Source organism: Eimeria tenella, genomic scaffold (genome assembly GCF_000499545.2).
Source record: "Eimeria tenella Houghton genomic scaffold, Eth_scaff9, whole genome shotgun sequence".
Classification (NCBI taxonomy): Eukaryota; Apicomplexa; class Conoidasida; order Eucoccidiorida; family Eimeriidae; genus Eimeria; species Eimeria tenella.
In genome coordinates, this window is record NW_013543465.1 from 178493 (window position 1) to 193434 (window position 14942).

At 59.2% G+C, this 14942-nt stretch overlaps 4 protein-coding genes across 4 annotated transcripts; 2 read left to right on the forward strand and 2 right to left on the reverse strand.

Moving 5' to 3' along the window:
* Positions 1-775: 775 nt before the first annotated feature.
* ETH_00008570 (uncharacterized protein) lies at positions 776-1449 on the forward strand (the record flags this gene model as incomplete). The annotated part of the gene is made up of 2 exons (XM_013378527.1): positions 776-1001; positions 1190-1449. The coding sequence occupies 2 exons, from the start codon at positions 776-778 to the stop codon at positions 1447-1449; spliced, it is 486 nt and encodes a 161-aa protein (XP_013233981.1).
* Positions 1450-2467: 1018 nt separating this feature from the next.
* On the reverse strand, positions 2468-4561 carry ETH_00008575 (uncharacterized protein; the record flags this gene model as incomplete). The annotated part of the gene is made up of 1 exon (XM_013378528.1): positions 2468-4561. The coding sequence occupies one exon, from the start codon at positions 4559-4561 to the stop codon at positions 2468-2470; it is 2094 nt and encodes a 697-aa protein (XP_013233982.1).
* Positions 4562-5257: 696 nt separating this feature from the next.
* Positions 5258-9324, reverse strand: ETH_00008580 (uncharacterized protein; the record flags this gene model as incomplete). The annotated part of the gene is made up of 5 exons (XM_013378529.1): positions 5258-5354; positions 6453-6496; positions 7233-7283; positions 7656-7732; positions 8451-9324. The coding sequence occupies 5 exons, from the start codon at positions 9322-9324 to the stop codon at positions 5258-5260; spliced, it is 1143 nt and encodes a 380-aa protein (XP_013233983.1).
* A 696-nt stretch (positions 9325-10020) lies between these two features.
* Positions 10021-14615, forward strand: ETH_00008585 (DnaJ domain-containing protein, related, related; the record flags this gene model as incomplete). The annotated part of the gene is made up of 7 exons (XM_013378530.1): positions 10021-11365; positions 11529-11646; positions 11833-12085; positions 12463-12922; positions 13011-13069; positions 13367-13461; positions 13871-14615. 7 exons carry the CDS (start codon positions 10021-10023, stop codon positions 14613-14615), a joined length of 3075 nt encoding a protein of 1024 aa, XP_013233984.1.
* Positions 14616-14942: the final 327 nt, after the last annotated feature.

Genomic DNA, 14942 nt, shown 5'->3' on the forward strand with positions numbered 1-14942 from the left:
ATCTTTTTTATATCTTTTCTTATTTCTGCTCAAGTGCTTTTTTTGTTTCCATTTTGTTTCATTTTTATTTCTTTTTCATCTCATTTTTGTTTCTTTTTTGCTCCTTTTCGTATTTCCTTTTAGTTCTTTTATTTCTTTTTATTTCTTTTTTGCCTTTTAGTTTGTTCCTTTATTGTCCCTCTTTGTCCCTTCTTTTGTCTCCATTTGTTTTTCCATTTATCTTTTTAATTTTTTTGATTTTCTTTTTTGTCCTTCTTTGTCTCCTTTTGTTTCCCGATTTATTTCATTTTTTAGTTATAATTTGTCGCTTTATTTATAAATTTATTTTTTTCTCTTTTATTTATTTATTTATTTCTCTTTTTGTTTTATTTGTATTTTGTTTGTCTCCTCGTTTGTCTCCTTTTATCTTTTTCAGTTTACAAATTTATTTACTTATAAATTATTATTTCATTTTCATTTTAATCATTTTAATTCTGTCTCCTTTTGTGTCTCTTTGTTCATCTCTTCCACCTGTCCCCCCACATTCACGCCTCAAGGTTTAGGGTTTAGTGTTTAGGGTTTAGGGTTTAGGGTTTAGGGTTTGCGTATAGGGGCGCAGCACGCGGCGAGCTGCGGCGGAAGTTATATTAAAATTAGCGAGCCAGAGCCGAAGGGGAAAAAGCAAAAAAATAAAATAAATAAAGAGACAGGTAAAGGAGACAGCAGCAAACCAGCAGCAGCAGCAAACCAACAGCAGCAGCAAACAAGCAGCAGCAGCAACGCAGAAGCAGCAGCAATGCAGAAGCAGCAGCAACGCAGAAGCAGCAGCAGCTCACTACTTGCCTCCTCCGCCTTTGCTGCTGCCGCAGCGAAGACGCGAGCCGCTGCACCCCGTGAAGCCCTCACCAACAGCAACAGCAGCAGCAGCAGCAGCAGCAGCAGCAGCAGCAGCAGCAGCAGCAGCAGCAGCAAAATTCTACCGATCAACTCATTTTTTTCGAAGCGGCAGAAGCTGGGAGAGAGTGAGGACAGCTGCTTGTCTCTTTTGGTCTTTCTTTTTGTCTCTCTGTTTCATTTCTTTTTGCTTCTTTTCCGTCACTTTTGCTGCTGCTGCTGCTGCTGCTGCTGCTATTGGTGTTGCTGCTGCTATTGCTGCTGCTGCTGCTGCTGACATTGCTGTTGCTGCTGCTGCTGCTTTATAATGCCTCAGAATCTCAGGACACAAAACTGGAAGAGGCGTCTGGCCGCGGTTCGCCTGCTGCTGCTGCGACTCCTGCTGCCGCTGCTGCAGCCCCTGCTGCTGCTGCTGCAGCTAGCGAAGCAGCAGCAGCAGCCACTAATAGAGATAAGCCGGATCCTCGGTCTCGCGAACGAATTATGGCAGCGGAGCTCCGCGCTGCAGCAGCAGAAAGGCGTGCTGCAGCAGCAGCAGCAGCAGCAGCGGCAGCAACAGAACAGAATACGGCCTAAAATGCCAGTTTGCTGCTGCAGTGTTCCCCGCTGGGAATGAGCTGCTGCTGCTGCTGCTGTGCTGCTGTGCTGCATGCATGCACCGGACCGTTTCTGCGTCTGCTGCTGCTGGTGGCGCCGAGGGCCACTTTACGAAAACCTTCTTTTAAAACTCAGCACTATCTGAATTTAATTTACTATTTTAATTTAATTGAATTTAATTTAATTCAAAAAGTCCACTACAAATGCTGCACTCGCGTCCCCGCGGAGTGTCACTACGGCCTTCAGGTGTATCTGCAGCTGCCAGCGAGACAGCCGAATGTTCACTTATGAAAAAAAGAAAAAAGCTAATTGGCAGAAATTCAAAACTTGCAAAACTTGCAAAACTTGCAGAAGTTGCAGAACTTGCAGATTTCTGGCTGCCTGTTTGGTATGTTCTCGGCGAAAGGAATTCTATGTTTAGTTTTCAGATTATCGTTCTGCATTGCCGGGGAGTGTGCAAAAGAACGAATACCTTTTGAAGTGTCTTTGTCAGATGCAGCGAAGCACCCAAAGTTTAAAACAGTTTGTGGCTGGTCTGTTTGCCCGCGTCTTGGCCGCTGTCTTCCAGATCTGCAGAGGTGGAAAGACGGGGAAATTGAAGATTGCTGAGACTAAATGCGCCGAAAAACGAGCTGCAGCAGCCGCATGCAGCCACTGACACGGGAAGCAGCGCAGCAAACCACAGGTTTCTATTCAACAACGCTGTTCACGTTTTCGAGTTCAAGTTTCGCGAGGGCAGTTCCCGCCATTCGACTCCAAAAACAAAAAGCAGTTGGAGCGGCGCGAGGCAATTCCGCGAAATAAAGCAGGATTCCACAAAAGTGATGCGAGATTCCAAGCGTTTCGCGCGGGAGGCGCGCTATCTTTGCGGTGTACGTACACCTGGCGAGCGGCCGCCGGCGCCACATTCCAAACAGCCGGACCTGGAGCTTTCGCGGCGTCGGAGGCGCGGAACGGCCGCGTTTTTCCGCGCCGCGGGAAATAAAGAGCGAACTAATTACTCGGGAGCTGCTGCTGCGCTGCTGAGGCTGCTCCTTTCCACAATGCTGAGCTGCTCGACCCGGCGCGCGAGCGCGAGCAGCGAAACCACGTGCCGGCCTGCGGGCACGAGCTGCGCCGTGGCGAGGTACCTTTTTTTCGCCACGTTTGCATTTCCCTCTTTCATCAACTGCGTCGCTCTGCGGCGGGGGCTGCCGTGCGGACTTTGCTGCGAAAGCACCGCCAGGCTGCGCCGCAGCCGCTCGCCCGCGCTCTGCACTGCGGAGTCCAGCTGGTACCAGGCCCCGTTCTCGGCGACGCAGCGCAGCACGCCGCGAGCGTGTTCGAAGGCCTCTCTGCGGAGGCGGTCGGCCTTGTCGGCGCATGCAACAGCTGCTGCTGCTGCTGCGCTGCGCGCAGCTTCTTCGGCGAGCCGCTGCGCCTCCGCCGCGGCAGTTTCCACCAGCCCGCTCAGCTGCAGCGCCGCCGACGCCGACTTCGCCACCTGCGCGTGTCTGCTCTCCGCATGCAGCAGCAAATAGTTCACTGCCTGCAGACTGTCCACAGTGCTCGCCGCGATCTCGGCGAACTCCGCCGCAGCAGCGGCTTCCAGCTGCGTCCGCAGCTGCAGCGCGCGCAGCTGCGCCTCGGGGTCCGCCCGCGGGGCCCCCGGGGGCCCCCCGGGCGCGCCCGCGGGGGCCCCCGCGGGGGCCCCCGCGGGGGCCCCCGCGGGCCCCTCGGCCTCGGCGGGGGCCCCCAGCTGCTGCGCCTCCGCAAAGGCCTCCTCAGCCACTGCGCAGAAGTGCCGCAGCTTCTGCAAGTGCGAGAGGGCCCTCACGGGGCGCTTCTCGCGGGCCAAGGAGGCCCTGAGCCTGTCGGCCTCCGCGCGGGCCTCGTGGGCCCTGCGGAGGGCCCCCGCGAGGCGCAGCAGGTGGGGGCCCCCGCATGCAGCCATGTACTCGAGGTCCACGAGGCCCTGGTCCAGCTGCAGCAGCAGCGCAGCAGCTTCGAGGCGGAAGCTGGCGAGCTGCGCAGGAGCAGCAACTTCGGCCCAGCGCGCGGCTTCCTGGTGGCTTTGCTGCACGCGGGCGAAGACAGCTTCTGCGGAGGCTGCGCGCCGCGCCAGCGCATGCAGCCCCGCTGCTGCTGCTGCTGCTGCATGCGGCAGCCCCTCCGTCAGCTGCTCCGCCGCATGCAGCAAAGACCCCAGCATGCTGTAGTCCCACTTGGCTGCGCGCGCCAGCTGCTCCGTCAGCGCCAGCTCCACCCGCAGCGGCTCCGTTGCTGCTGCTGCTGCTAGAGCAGCAGCAGTTGAGGCTTTGAAGTCTATGCTGTGCGACAGGAAGCCGGCTTCCCGCTGCACGAACCGCAGCCGCTCCAGCGCCCGCTGCTGCAGCTCCACCACCAGCTCCTGCAGCTCCCCCGCGAACGCCGCCTCGCTGCTGCTGCTGCTGCTGCGCTGCTGCAGCAGCTGCAGCCGCGTCGCCAGCAGCTCCGCGGCGCCGCACTCGCTCTTGTCCCCCAGCGCCTCCCGCAGGCTCCCCACCGCCTTCAGCAGCGACGCGTAGTCTTCGCCTGCGCTGCTGCTGCTGCTCGCGGCGCCCGCGCGGCTGCTGCTGCTGCTCGCGCTGCTGCTCGCGCTGCTGCTGCGCCCGCTGCTGCTGCTGCTGCTCCCCGCCCCCGAGCCCCCGCGCCCCGCCAACGCGCCCCCAGCCCGGACCCCCACCAGCAGCCCCGCTGCCACCAGCAGCGCCAACAGCGAAACCCCCACTTTGCTGCGGCCCCTCCGAGGCAGGGCCCCCAAGTTGGGCAGCGCGGGGCCCTCCTCGGGGCCCCCAGCCTCTGCTGCTGCTGCTGCTGCTGTCGTCGGCGTTGCGGCGTTGAACGAAACCGAGGGCGGGAAGCTCTGCTCGTAAGAACTCACCACGTCCGTGTTGTAACTCGTCAGCGTGTCTGCTGCTGCTGGCCAGCGGGGCTCCGCCTCCTTGTTCGCCGCGCTGCTGGCCGCGGCGGGGCAGGCGCAGCGCAGCAGCAGCAGCTGCAGCTGCAGCAGCAGCAGCAGCAGGGAAAGCCCCAGCAGCGAGAAGGGGAAAGAAGCTGCGGAGACGCGCATTGGGCTCCAAAAGATGCCGGAGTGCAGCTTCAGCGACAGGCGAAGGCAGCCAACAGGGGGAGGAAGCAAAGTTGAAATTGGCCAGATCTGCCCATGGCGCGTCCCATGCCGCGATCCGCTGGCGCCAACATGTACAGTTTCCTATTCTGCTTTAATTAAAAAAGCAAACGCAAAGAAGCAGACGAACTCGCGGCGACCAAAGTGCCAAGTTGCACAGCCGGATCGAGTGGGTCGCCCGGGTCCTCGAGAGGCCGCGGACGCGAACTATTCTCGGACTCTCGGCGCTGTTTCGCCGATTGCAATTGCTATAAATTGCAGAAAACCCCAAATGCAGAAAGAAAGAGGAAAGTCCTCGAGATCCGCAGCCCCCAACCCCGCCCGTCGATGCGTTCAGGGCTCGCTCGCGTCGCTGGTTGCTTCCGGATTCTGCTTTTCCAGCCGCAATTGGCCCATTAAAAGTGGAAAGCTCCGATGGAAACTCTTTTTAAATCAAAACCCGACGCGTTAATGCCTTTTTCCTCGGAGAATCCCCCAGAAAAAGGCGAGAAACCTGCAAACGGACGCGCGTACTCTCACTCCCGTTTGTTCAACTCCGCGCTGCGAGCACAAGACGGCTTGCAGGTCCTCCGAGCCGTGACCACTTGTCATTTTTTCTTTTAAAACAACTCTTTTGCTTCCCTCGGCCTCCCAGGTGGCCTATTTCCCCGCTTTCTTCTTCGGCTTTGCCTCCACTCTACGGCCGACGGCGGCAGCGGCGCCGCCCTCGGGTGTCTGCGCACCTGCTGCTGCACCCCTGCGAGGAAAACGCAATTAAGAGAAACGAAAAAACATCTTTCGCCCAACTTTAGTTGTTTTGCTGCAGTAGCTGCGTGTCTGCTGCTAGCTCTGCTCGCGCTGCTGCTGCTGCCACCCCGCAGCAGCAACCGCGAGCACTGATGCAGCGTCTAGTTCATTTTGCCTCACCACTCCACAAACCACTTAGTAGATCTTCTTAAACTCACTTCTTGAGGAATTTGCAGCAAATTACAAGGAGCGGCTTTATCACAAACTGCGAGCCGGCGCAGCAATGAGAACCACGCAGACAAGGCCCTGCGTGCCCTAGGGTTTAGGGTTTAGGGTTTGGGGTCTTGCAGCTGCCCCACGGGGTACTTCACAGCTTCAAAGAGCTAGAAGCCTTACAAATGACGCAGAAGGCTGCGAAGCCTTATCAGTTGGAGTCACTGGTTGGGTTTTTGCAAAGTTTAACTTCAACCGACAAATTTAAATTGAATTTGTCTTCAAAAAAAAATTCCATTGTGTCTTGAAGGATGAAAACCCTTTCTCCAGAGGCCCCCCGGGTCAGAAGGGGGCGCAGGCAAGGACCCCCCCTGCTGCTCTAGGGTTTAGGGTTTAGGGTTTAGGGTTTGGGATCTTTGAGCGCCTCTGGCTGCATCCCCCCGGCACTATACAGGCATAAGAATTGGACAAAAATGCAGCAGCAAATATGCAACAATAAAGGCTCAATAATAAAGATTTAATGATTAAAATTTAATAATGAAGTCTAAATAATAATAAGATTTAATAATGGTGTTGTAAACCTTAAAAGTAAATTTGAAATAAATATTTCACAATTAACCCAAGAGAGGCCGGGCTGGCTGAGTCTGTTTTGTCTGCTGCTCACTAAGAGCTGCAAGCCCCAAAGCTGCAAAAACAGCAGAGCAGCAGTAGCAGCAGCAGCAGTGGCAGCAGCAGCAGCAAGTGGCAGCAGCAGCAGCAGCAGAAGCGGCAGTGATTAGAAAAAGAAGATAAAAAAATAAAGGAAGAAAAGATAAAAGGAGAGGGATGGAGAGAAACTGAGGCAGCGGGAGCGGCAGCAGCAGCAGCAGCAGCAGCGCAGCAGCAAAAGCTTTACCTCCCAAAATCCAAAGACCCAAACGCCTCCGCTCTCTTATAAACCTGAGCACGCAGCAGCAGCAAACCGGCAGCAGCAAGTTGGCCGTGCAAAGCTGCTGCTGCAGCAGCCGCAGCAGCAGCAGCAGCAGCAGCAGATAGCCAGCTCTTGTATTCGCACATATTTGCAACATGTGCCCACGACGCACTAACCGCAGCAGCAGCAGCAGCAGCAGCATCAGCAGCAGGATCAGCAGCAGCAGCATCAGCAGCAGCATCAGCAGCAGCAGCAGCAGCAGCAGCATATTACCACAAAGGGAGGCAGCCCTTGTTTGAGAGCAGCAAATCGACCCCCAGCAGTCCCAAGACAGAAGCAGCAGCAAGATATAATCCGCTGAGGGGTTCTTCATGCACAAGGCCTGAGACAAAGTAGACAGTTGCGGCAGCTAGGGTTTAGAGTTTAGGGTATAGGGTTTAGGGTTTGGGGTTTAGGGTTTAGGGTTTGCGGACCACATATCAGCACTGAATGGACCACGTAGAACAGAGACAGCCCCAGGCGCCCCACGTTGTAAAAGCCCCGGTGCTGCCGCTGCAGACAAAGCCCAAACAACCAAACCCTAAACCCTAAACCCTAAACCCTAGCAAATAGGTGTCCTCAGGAGAGGGGGCGTGTCCGGCAGCAACAGGCTGAGCCCTAGGGTCGGAGGCTCATGAATTAGGGTTTAGGGATCAGACTTTGTTAGCTAGGGTCTGGGGTTTAGGGTTTGGGGCTTGGAAATTAGGGTTTAGGGTTTTAAGCTACCTTTGGGGGAAACCCTAACTCTGCGAGCTGCAGGCCAACATGAACGGCTGCCTGAAAAGAACATACCCTCAAATCCATAAACCCTAAACCCTAAACCCTCAGGACCAGCAGATACTCCAGGTGTCCCCAGGACCCCTGTGGGGCCCCACATGTGCCCTAGGGGGCCCCCACAGGGGCCCCACGGGGGGCCCCTGTGGGGGCCCCCCAGGGTACGCGTGTGGGGCCCCCTAGGGGGCCGCCTAGAAGCCTTTAGGGGCCCCACAGGGCCCTTGGGGGCCCCTGAGGGTACGGCAGGTCCCCGGAGCTGCTTCTGGGGCCCTTGAAGGACCTCTTTTGGGGGCCTCCCGGGGCCCCTATGGGGGCCCCCTATGAGGGGCCCCCAGGGGCGCCTGGGGCCCCCCAAAAGGGCCTGAAGGGCCTCACATTTGCTGTAAGAAGAGCCGCCGCGTAGGCAATGAGGGCCGAGAGAAGGTCTCTGGCTGCAGCGGGGAGGCCGAGAGCTGCAGCAATTCAAAAAAACAAAATTAAAAAATTCGAAAAGTCCCTTAAAATGGAGCTTTTCGGGAGAGGACTCGTGGGGGAAAACCGGCAAAGAAGCCGCTAAAAAGGGGGCCCCAAGGGGCCCCAAAAAGACCCAATTAAGCGCATGCAGACAACTCGAAAAGGGGATTCGCGCGGCTGCGGGTTCGGACTTTTTCGGGTTTTACACCTGCAGAGTCTGGAGACTTTTGAAGCTTCAAAAGTCCATTTTCGAGACTCTTTGGCAAAAAGCAATTAAAAGATTATTCAATCAAAAGCCTTGAAGCAAAAATTTCGCGTTTTCGCGAAAACGCGGATGCATGCATGCATGCAGTTCAGGTGTACGTACACCTCAGAGTTGCGCGGCGCTGCGGTGTACGTACACCTCAACACGCGCGCCGCTGCGCCCCGAATTCAAAAGTGCATTTATTCTTATTTTTTGGAATTAAAAATAGTAAATAAACACAAAAAGGCAAAAAAGGGAGTTACAAATGCGAAAAAACTCGAAAAGGCGCGAACAAATTGCAAAGTTGCATTTGAAAAGTCCGAAATTCAATTTATTTCTCTTTCAAAATTAAAACCTTTTTAACCTCCAGATGCATGCGGCACAAGAACCAGCAGCGGCTCCCCCAGGCCCACAGCAGCAGCACCTAGGGTTTAGGGTTTAGGGTTTAGGGTTTAGGGTTTGGTAGTGCTTACGCGGCAGCAAATGAACACCCATTGCCATCACGCCCAAAGGAGCTGCTGCCAAAATTCTCAAAAACAAAACTTGGGGCTGAGGGGCCAGCAGCCTGCGGGCCCACAGCGGGAGGAACTCTGCTGCAGCAGAGCTGCTGCTGCTGCTGCTGCTGCTGCTGCTGCTGCTGCTGCTGCTGCTGCTGCTGCTGCTGTTGCTGCTGCTGCTGCTGTTGCTGCTGCTGTTGCTAGGGGCGGGGGAAGGCGGCCCTACAAAGTCCGATGGGTAGGAAATGCAGTCAGGCAGGGGAAAGGGGACTTCCTCTGCTGCTGCTGTGTGCTGCTGCTCCAGCCGCCGCTGCTGTTGCTGCTGCTGCAGTTGCTGCTGTTGCTGCTGCTGCTGCTGCTTCCTGGAGTGCGCTGCTGCGTGGAAGCGAGAAGGCAGCGGCGTCAGCAGCCAGGCACCTGCGGAGACCCCAGGGGGCCCCCAACGCAGCAGCAGCCGGTGGGGGCCCCCGTGGGGGCCCCCCTGGGGGCCCCCTGCCAGCGGAGGGTACAGAGCACCCGACAAAGCACTACTTTTGCTGCTGATGCTGCTGCTGCTGCTGGAGGCTGCAGCAGCTGGGTGTAGGGGCACAGGGGGGCGCAAGGAGCTGCTGCAGCAGCAGCAGCACCGCGGTGTGCTGCTGCTGCTGCTTCTGCTGCTGCTGCTGCCGCGGGGCCGCAGCAGCAGCGCGGGGCTCTCAAAGTGGCGAGCAGAAGCTCTCACGGCTGCTGTCGCTGCGCGCATTTCCGGAAGCCTCTGCCGCGGCAGCAGCAGCAGCAGCTGCTGCTGCTGCTGCTGCAGTTCAGGTGTGTGGACTCTGCTGTGTGCAGCAGGGGGCCCCTCAGACCCCATCAAAGGCCTTCTTCTGCATGCAGGGGGCCCCCAAGCTGCTGGGTCTCGCTGACTAGCTGCGGGGGCCCCGGGGCCCCCACGAGGAGTTGTGTGGGAGGGGAAAAGGCAGCAGCAAGCGTTGCAACGGGACTGCAGCAGCAGCAGCAGCAGCAGCAGCAGCAGCAAAGACAGCAGCACACTGTTGAAGTTTTCAAAATAAGAGTTGCGGGGCCCCAAAAGGCCTGGGGAGGAGGAGGAGGAGGCGTGTGAGCGGGGTCGCGCAGCAGCAGCTGCTGCTGCTGCTACTGCTGCTGCTCTTCTTGCTGCTGCTGCTGCTGCTGGGTGATTTGGCACATATTTTGTTTGTTTTTTCTTCATTGTTTTTTTAAACTTTATTTCTTTCCTAAATTTCTCTCCAGCCTGCAGCAGCAAGACCACCCGTAATCGATGCAGCAGCAGGTGTCCCGCTGCGCTGCGCCAGGGCTGGGTTTTCCTTTTTTCTTCTTCAGTTTGAACTCATTTATTTAAATAAACTTTAATTTGGAAGTGTTCTAGTTCATCCAGGATTCTCCTAGCAGCAGCAGCAGCAGCAGCAGCAGCAGCAGCGGCGGCGTCGGCAGCAGCTAGCTGGAAGGCACCCACGAAGGAGGCACGCTGCAGTAGCCCAAGCAGCCCAAACAGCAGCAGCAGCAGCAGCAGCAGCACCAGCAGCAGAAGATGCGGATCCACGAGCCAGGGGGAAGGCGCTCGGGAGCTGCAGCTGTGCTGCTGCTGTGTCTCTCCCTAGCTGCAGGCGCTGCAGCAGCGGCGGAGGTGCAGCCGCTATCAGCAGCAGCAGCAGCAGCAGCAGACGCAGCAGCAGCAGCCGCTGCAGCTGCAGAGGCAGCAGCAGCAGGACTCCCCGTCGCGGCCGCGTCCCCCGGGCAGCCCGGCCCAGGCGTGCACACCGGCATCGACGAGACGCAGCAGCAGCAGCTGCAGCAGCAGCAGCAGCAGCAGCAGCACGCGCTGTTCTCGCTGCTGTGGATGACAGATATTCACGAAGACCCTCTCTATGACCCTGCTGCTCCTGTCTCCCACTCTTGCCGCCGCCACAAGATGGCAAGGGGGCCCCCCTACCAGAAGGGGGCCCCCCTTTGGTTTAGGGGCCCCCCCTTCTTTGGGGGCCCCCAAAACCGCCACCGGGGCCCCCCCCCGGGCCTCCCCTGGCGGCTGCATCACCGCCCCATTTACCGGAGCCCCGGGGGGCCCCTCAGGGGCCCCAGGGGCCCCCTCGGCCGCCCTTGGGGGCCCCCCTTTCCCCGTAGGGGCCCCCCTCATGGCCCTGTGTGGCCCCACCACCACCATTGGGGCCCTCTTCATGGCCCCAGGGGCCCCCCCCATGGCCCCAGGGGCCCCCCCCATGACCATTTGGTGCCTCCGCCACCCCCTAGGGGCCCCCCACATGGCCCTGGGGGCCCCCACCATGGCCCCAAGGGGCCCCCTCATGACCCTAGGGGCCCCCCACATCACCCCGAGGGGCCCCCACATCACCCCGAGGGGCCCCCACGTCACCCCGAGGGGCCCCCACACCACGCCTGGGGGCCCCCACATCACCATGGGCCCCCCCAGCATGGCCCCAGAGGGCCCCCTCATGGCCATGGGGGCCCCCATTCAGACCCTAGGGGCCCCCCCCCAGGCCCTAGGGGCCCCCCTGAAGACCCGAGGGGCCCCCCTAGAGGCCCGAGGGGCCCCCTTGAAGACCCGAGGGGCCCCCCTGAAGACCCTAGGAGCTCTGCCAGCGGGCCTGTGCCATTTGTTGGGCGCCGGCTCATGAATATGTACCATTCAGAAGACTCGCAGCAGCAGCAGCAGCAACAGCAGCCGGTGCTGCAGCAGCGGAGGAGGTGGATTCCGCGGGCCGCTATGTGGAGAAATCGAATGACAGCAGCAGCAGCAGCAGCAGCAGCAGCAGCAATGCCAGCAGCAGAAACAGACCCAGAGCTTGGCCGAGCTGGCTGCGACTCTCCTCCGGCCCTTGTGAAGAAGGCCCTGCAGTTTGCTGCTTCCCTAGCCTACCCAGGTGCTGCCTTTGCTGCTGCTGCTGCTGCTGCGGTTGCTTCTGTCAATCTATGTACTGCTGCTGCTGCTGCTGCTGCTTGGTTTATCACTTGTGGGGCTGCAGCTGCTGCTGCCGGTGGCGACCCACTGTGTAGCTGTTGCTGCTGCTGCTGTTGCTGCTGAAGGAGGTGCTGCAGCAGCAGCTGCTGCTGAGGAAGTGGCGTACCCTTTGCCTCGAGTTGCTGCTTTGCTGCTAACTGGGGATTATGCTGCGCACTACCCAGACTTTCAGATTGAAAACAGGTCTGCTGCAGCCCTAAACCCTAAACCCTAAACCCTAGCGCCTTATCATTGGCTTCAGTGGGACTTGTCTTGGGCATACTGGCAGGAAGCCCCTGTCGTTTATTGCTGCTGCCGCCCCGTTGACTGAACCTGCTGCTGCTGCGGCCTTCGCTGCTGCTGCTGCTGCTGCTGCTGTTGCTGCTGCAGGAAGCAGGCTTTGCGCGCTTGGACGGAGTCGCTATTTGAGCAGTTCCCTCAGGACTGCGGCGCTGCAGGCGAAGCAGAACTGCCTCCGCAGCAGCAGCAGCAGCAGCAGCAGCAGTGCATGCAGCTGCTGATGGTGGCCGGCAACAACGACATGCCCGAAGACTATTTAGTCCCCTCTTCTCGACCTGGCTGGTCTCAGTTTCTTTTTGATCTTTGGAAAAAGGCCCTGCCTTCCGATGCAGCCACCAAGGAGGTTAGCTGCTGCTGCTGCTGCTGCTGCTGCTGCTGTTTTTGCCGCTCCTGCTGCTGCTGTTCCTGCTGCTGCTGCACTTGCGGCTGGTGAAGTTGCTTTTGCTGTTCCTGCGGATGCCTGTGCTGCTTGCTGCGTCACTTGCTGCTGTGCATGCTCGTTTCGCTGCACTTCCGCTGCTGCGTCAGCGCTTGTGCTGCTGCTGCTGCTGCTGCTGCTGCCTAAATCTTGCTGCACACGCCGGCAGAGCACCCCCACGCCTGCGGCGCTACATCTATTGCCCAGAGTAGCAAACACCACTCAGCAGCAGCAGCAGCAGGACTAGCAGCAGCAGCAGCAGCAGCAGCAGCAGCAGCAGCAGGTTGCGTGTGTGGTCTCAGTCGTTTTTGCGGGGCCTTTACTATTCGGCGACTTTGCGGGAACAACCAGGAGTTAGGGTTTTGTGTTTAAACACCGTTTTGTATTCTGTAGCAGCTCGGGAGCTGATTAGCAGCAGAAGACGCTTCAGCAGCAGCAGCAGCAGCAGCAGCAGGAGGCCCTCGCGATGCAGGCGCAGGAAGCAGCGGGGCCCCACAGCGGCTGCAGCAGCAGCAGCGAAAGAGACACCGGAAAAGGAGACAAGAGATGAGCTGCTGGAGGCCCTCGAGGAGACAGGAGAAACGAAAGAAGCAAAAGAGACAACAGAGACAGACACAGCAGCAGCAGCAGCAGCAGCAGCAAATTCCCAAACAGAGACCGAAGCAGACTCCTTGCTGCAGCAGGAGACAGAAGCAGCCCCTTCAGCGGAGGCAGCAGCAGAAGACGCCCAAGATGCAGCAGAAGAGGACGAGAAAGACCCAGGTTAGCGCCGGGGACTTAGGGTTTAGGGTTTAGGGTTTAGGGTTTAGGGTTTAGGGTTTGGGGTTTTGGCGCTTGAGTGTGCTCACAGCTGGCCAGTTCGCGTGGATGCGCCACCAGCTGCAGGAGGCCAGAGCGAAGGGGCAGCAGGTTTGTCTAGTACCCTAATGGGGGCCCCAGTGGGGGTCCCAATGCGGGCCCCTGGGGGCCCCAGTGGGGGCCCCAATGGGGGCCCCGGGGGGCCCCTCAAGGGCCCCTAATTGGGGCCCCCATCGAGCCCCTAGGGCCCCCGAGGGGCCCCAGAGCCTTCAGGGGCCCCCCGGGGCCCCCAGGGACGTAGGGGTTTTGAGGTGTCTGTTTCTGCTGCAGTGTTCTGTTTGCTGCCAGCTGGGTGACCTGCAATTAGGGTTTGGGGTTTAGGGTTTAGGGTTTGGGGTGCTGCTGCAGGTGGTGATTGCTGGACATGTCCCCCCTGGCTTTGACTCTCATTTGGGCCTCGGCTTTTCGCAAATGCGTCTCTGGGTTTCCAAATACACAGAACTGTAAGTGCTACCCTAAGGGGCCCCTAGGGGGCCCCCCAGGGGCCCCCCAGAGACCCCCCAGGGCCCCCCAGGGGGCCCTCCCGGGGGCCCCCCGGGGGGCCCTCCAGGGACTTCTCGGGGGCTTTCGGGGGGCCTCAGAGTCCCCTGTGGCAGCTCAAGGGGGCCCCAGCGGCAGTTGCTGTTTCTGGGTCTCTGGGGAATTTAGGGTTTAGGGTTCAGGGTTTCAAGTGTAGGGTTTACGGTTTAGGGTTTAGGGTCAGAGCTGAAAGGTTTCTGCTGCCTGCAAGCGACTGGGGCCTGTCCGCCTGCGTGCTGCGAAGCACATCCCCTTGACTTTCGCTGCCGCTCTCCTTGCTGCTGCTGCTGCGCTGCTGCTGCTGCTGCGGTGCTGCTGCTGCTGCTGCTGCAGCTACCGGGCGCTGGTCTCGGAGTTCGCGGATGTCATAGTAACTCAGACTTTTGGGCACATCCATTTTGGCCGCGTGAGGGCCCTGGTACCCCCTGGGGCCTCGGGGGCCCCCCCCCCCAGTATGGGGGCCCCCCCGCACCCCACAGACCCTCTGGGGGCCCCCTCACCCTCCACAGCCATTCTGGGGGCCCCCGCACTGTCCCCTATTCACGGCAACAACCCCGCAGTTGCTGCTCTGGTCTACAGAGCTGCAGCAGCAGAAGAGAGGGGCCCCCAGGGGGGCCCCCTGGTGCTGCAGGACTATGTGCAGTACAACCTGCCCCTGTACGGCTTCGTGGGGCGGGCCTCCCGGGGCCCCCGCGGGAGCCCCCCGGGGGGCCCCCAGGGGGGCCCCCTTGGGGGCCTCCGAGAGCCCCGGCCGGACTTCTCGTTTGAGTTCAGCCTGCAGGAAACCTTTGGGCCCTTCTTGGGGCCCCGAAAGTGGCTGTGGCGTCCGGGGCTCTCGCGGCGCGGGGGCCCCCCCCCAGGGGCCCCCAGGGGGGCCCCCGGGGGGGCCTCCGGGAGGGTTGATGGGGCCCTTGCTGCTGCTCTCGGGGCCGCTGTGAGAAGGTCCCCAATGGTATTTGCTCTCTATGAATGGCATGCAGCAGCAGGGGGCCTCAGGGCCCCCAGCCGCGTGCGCAGCTGCGAAATGTTGGCTTTGACGCAGCAGGAACTGGAGGCCTGCTTGAGCGCGGAGGCGTAAACCCTAAACCCTAAACCCTAAACCCTCGGAGGGGAGGCCGGCGTGCCCCGCAGCAGGGCGGGGACCGCGGCTGGCCCTCCACGGGACTTTTTGTTCATTTCTTCCGCGTTTGCTGAAACTCTCTAAGGGCCAGACCCGCAGCAAATAGTACGGAAGCAGCAGCAGCAGCAGCAGCAGTAGTAGTTGCACCTGCAGCAGCAGTAGTTGCTGTGGTGGCGGTAGTAGTAGTGGAGGCGGCAGTAGTAGAAGAAGCAAAGAAGGCGACGGCAGCAGCAGAAGCAAAAGCGGTACCAAAAGCAGCAGCAGCGGCGGCAGCGAGAGCAGCAA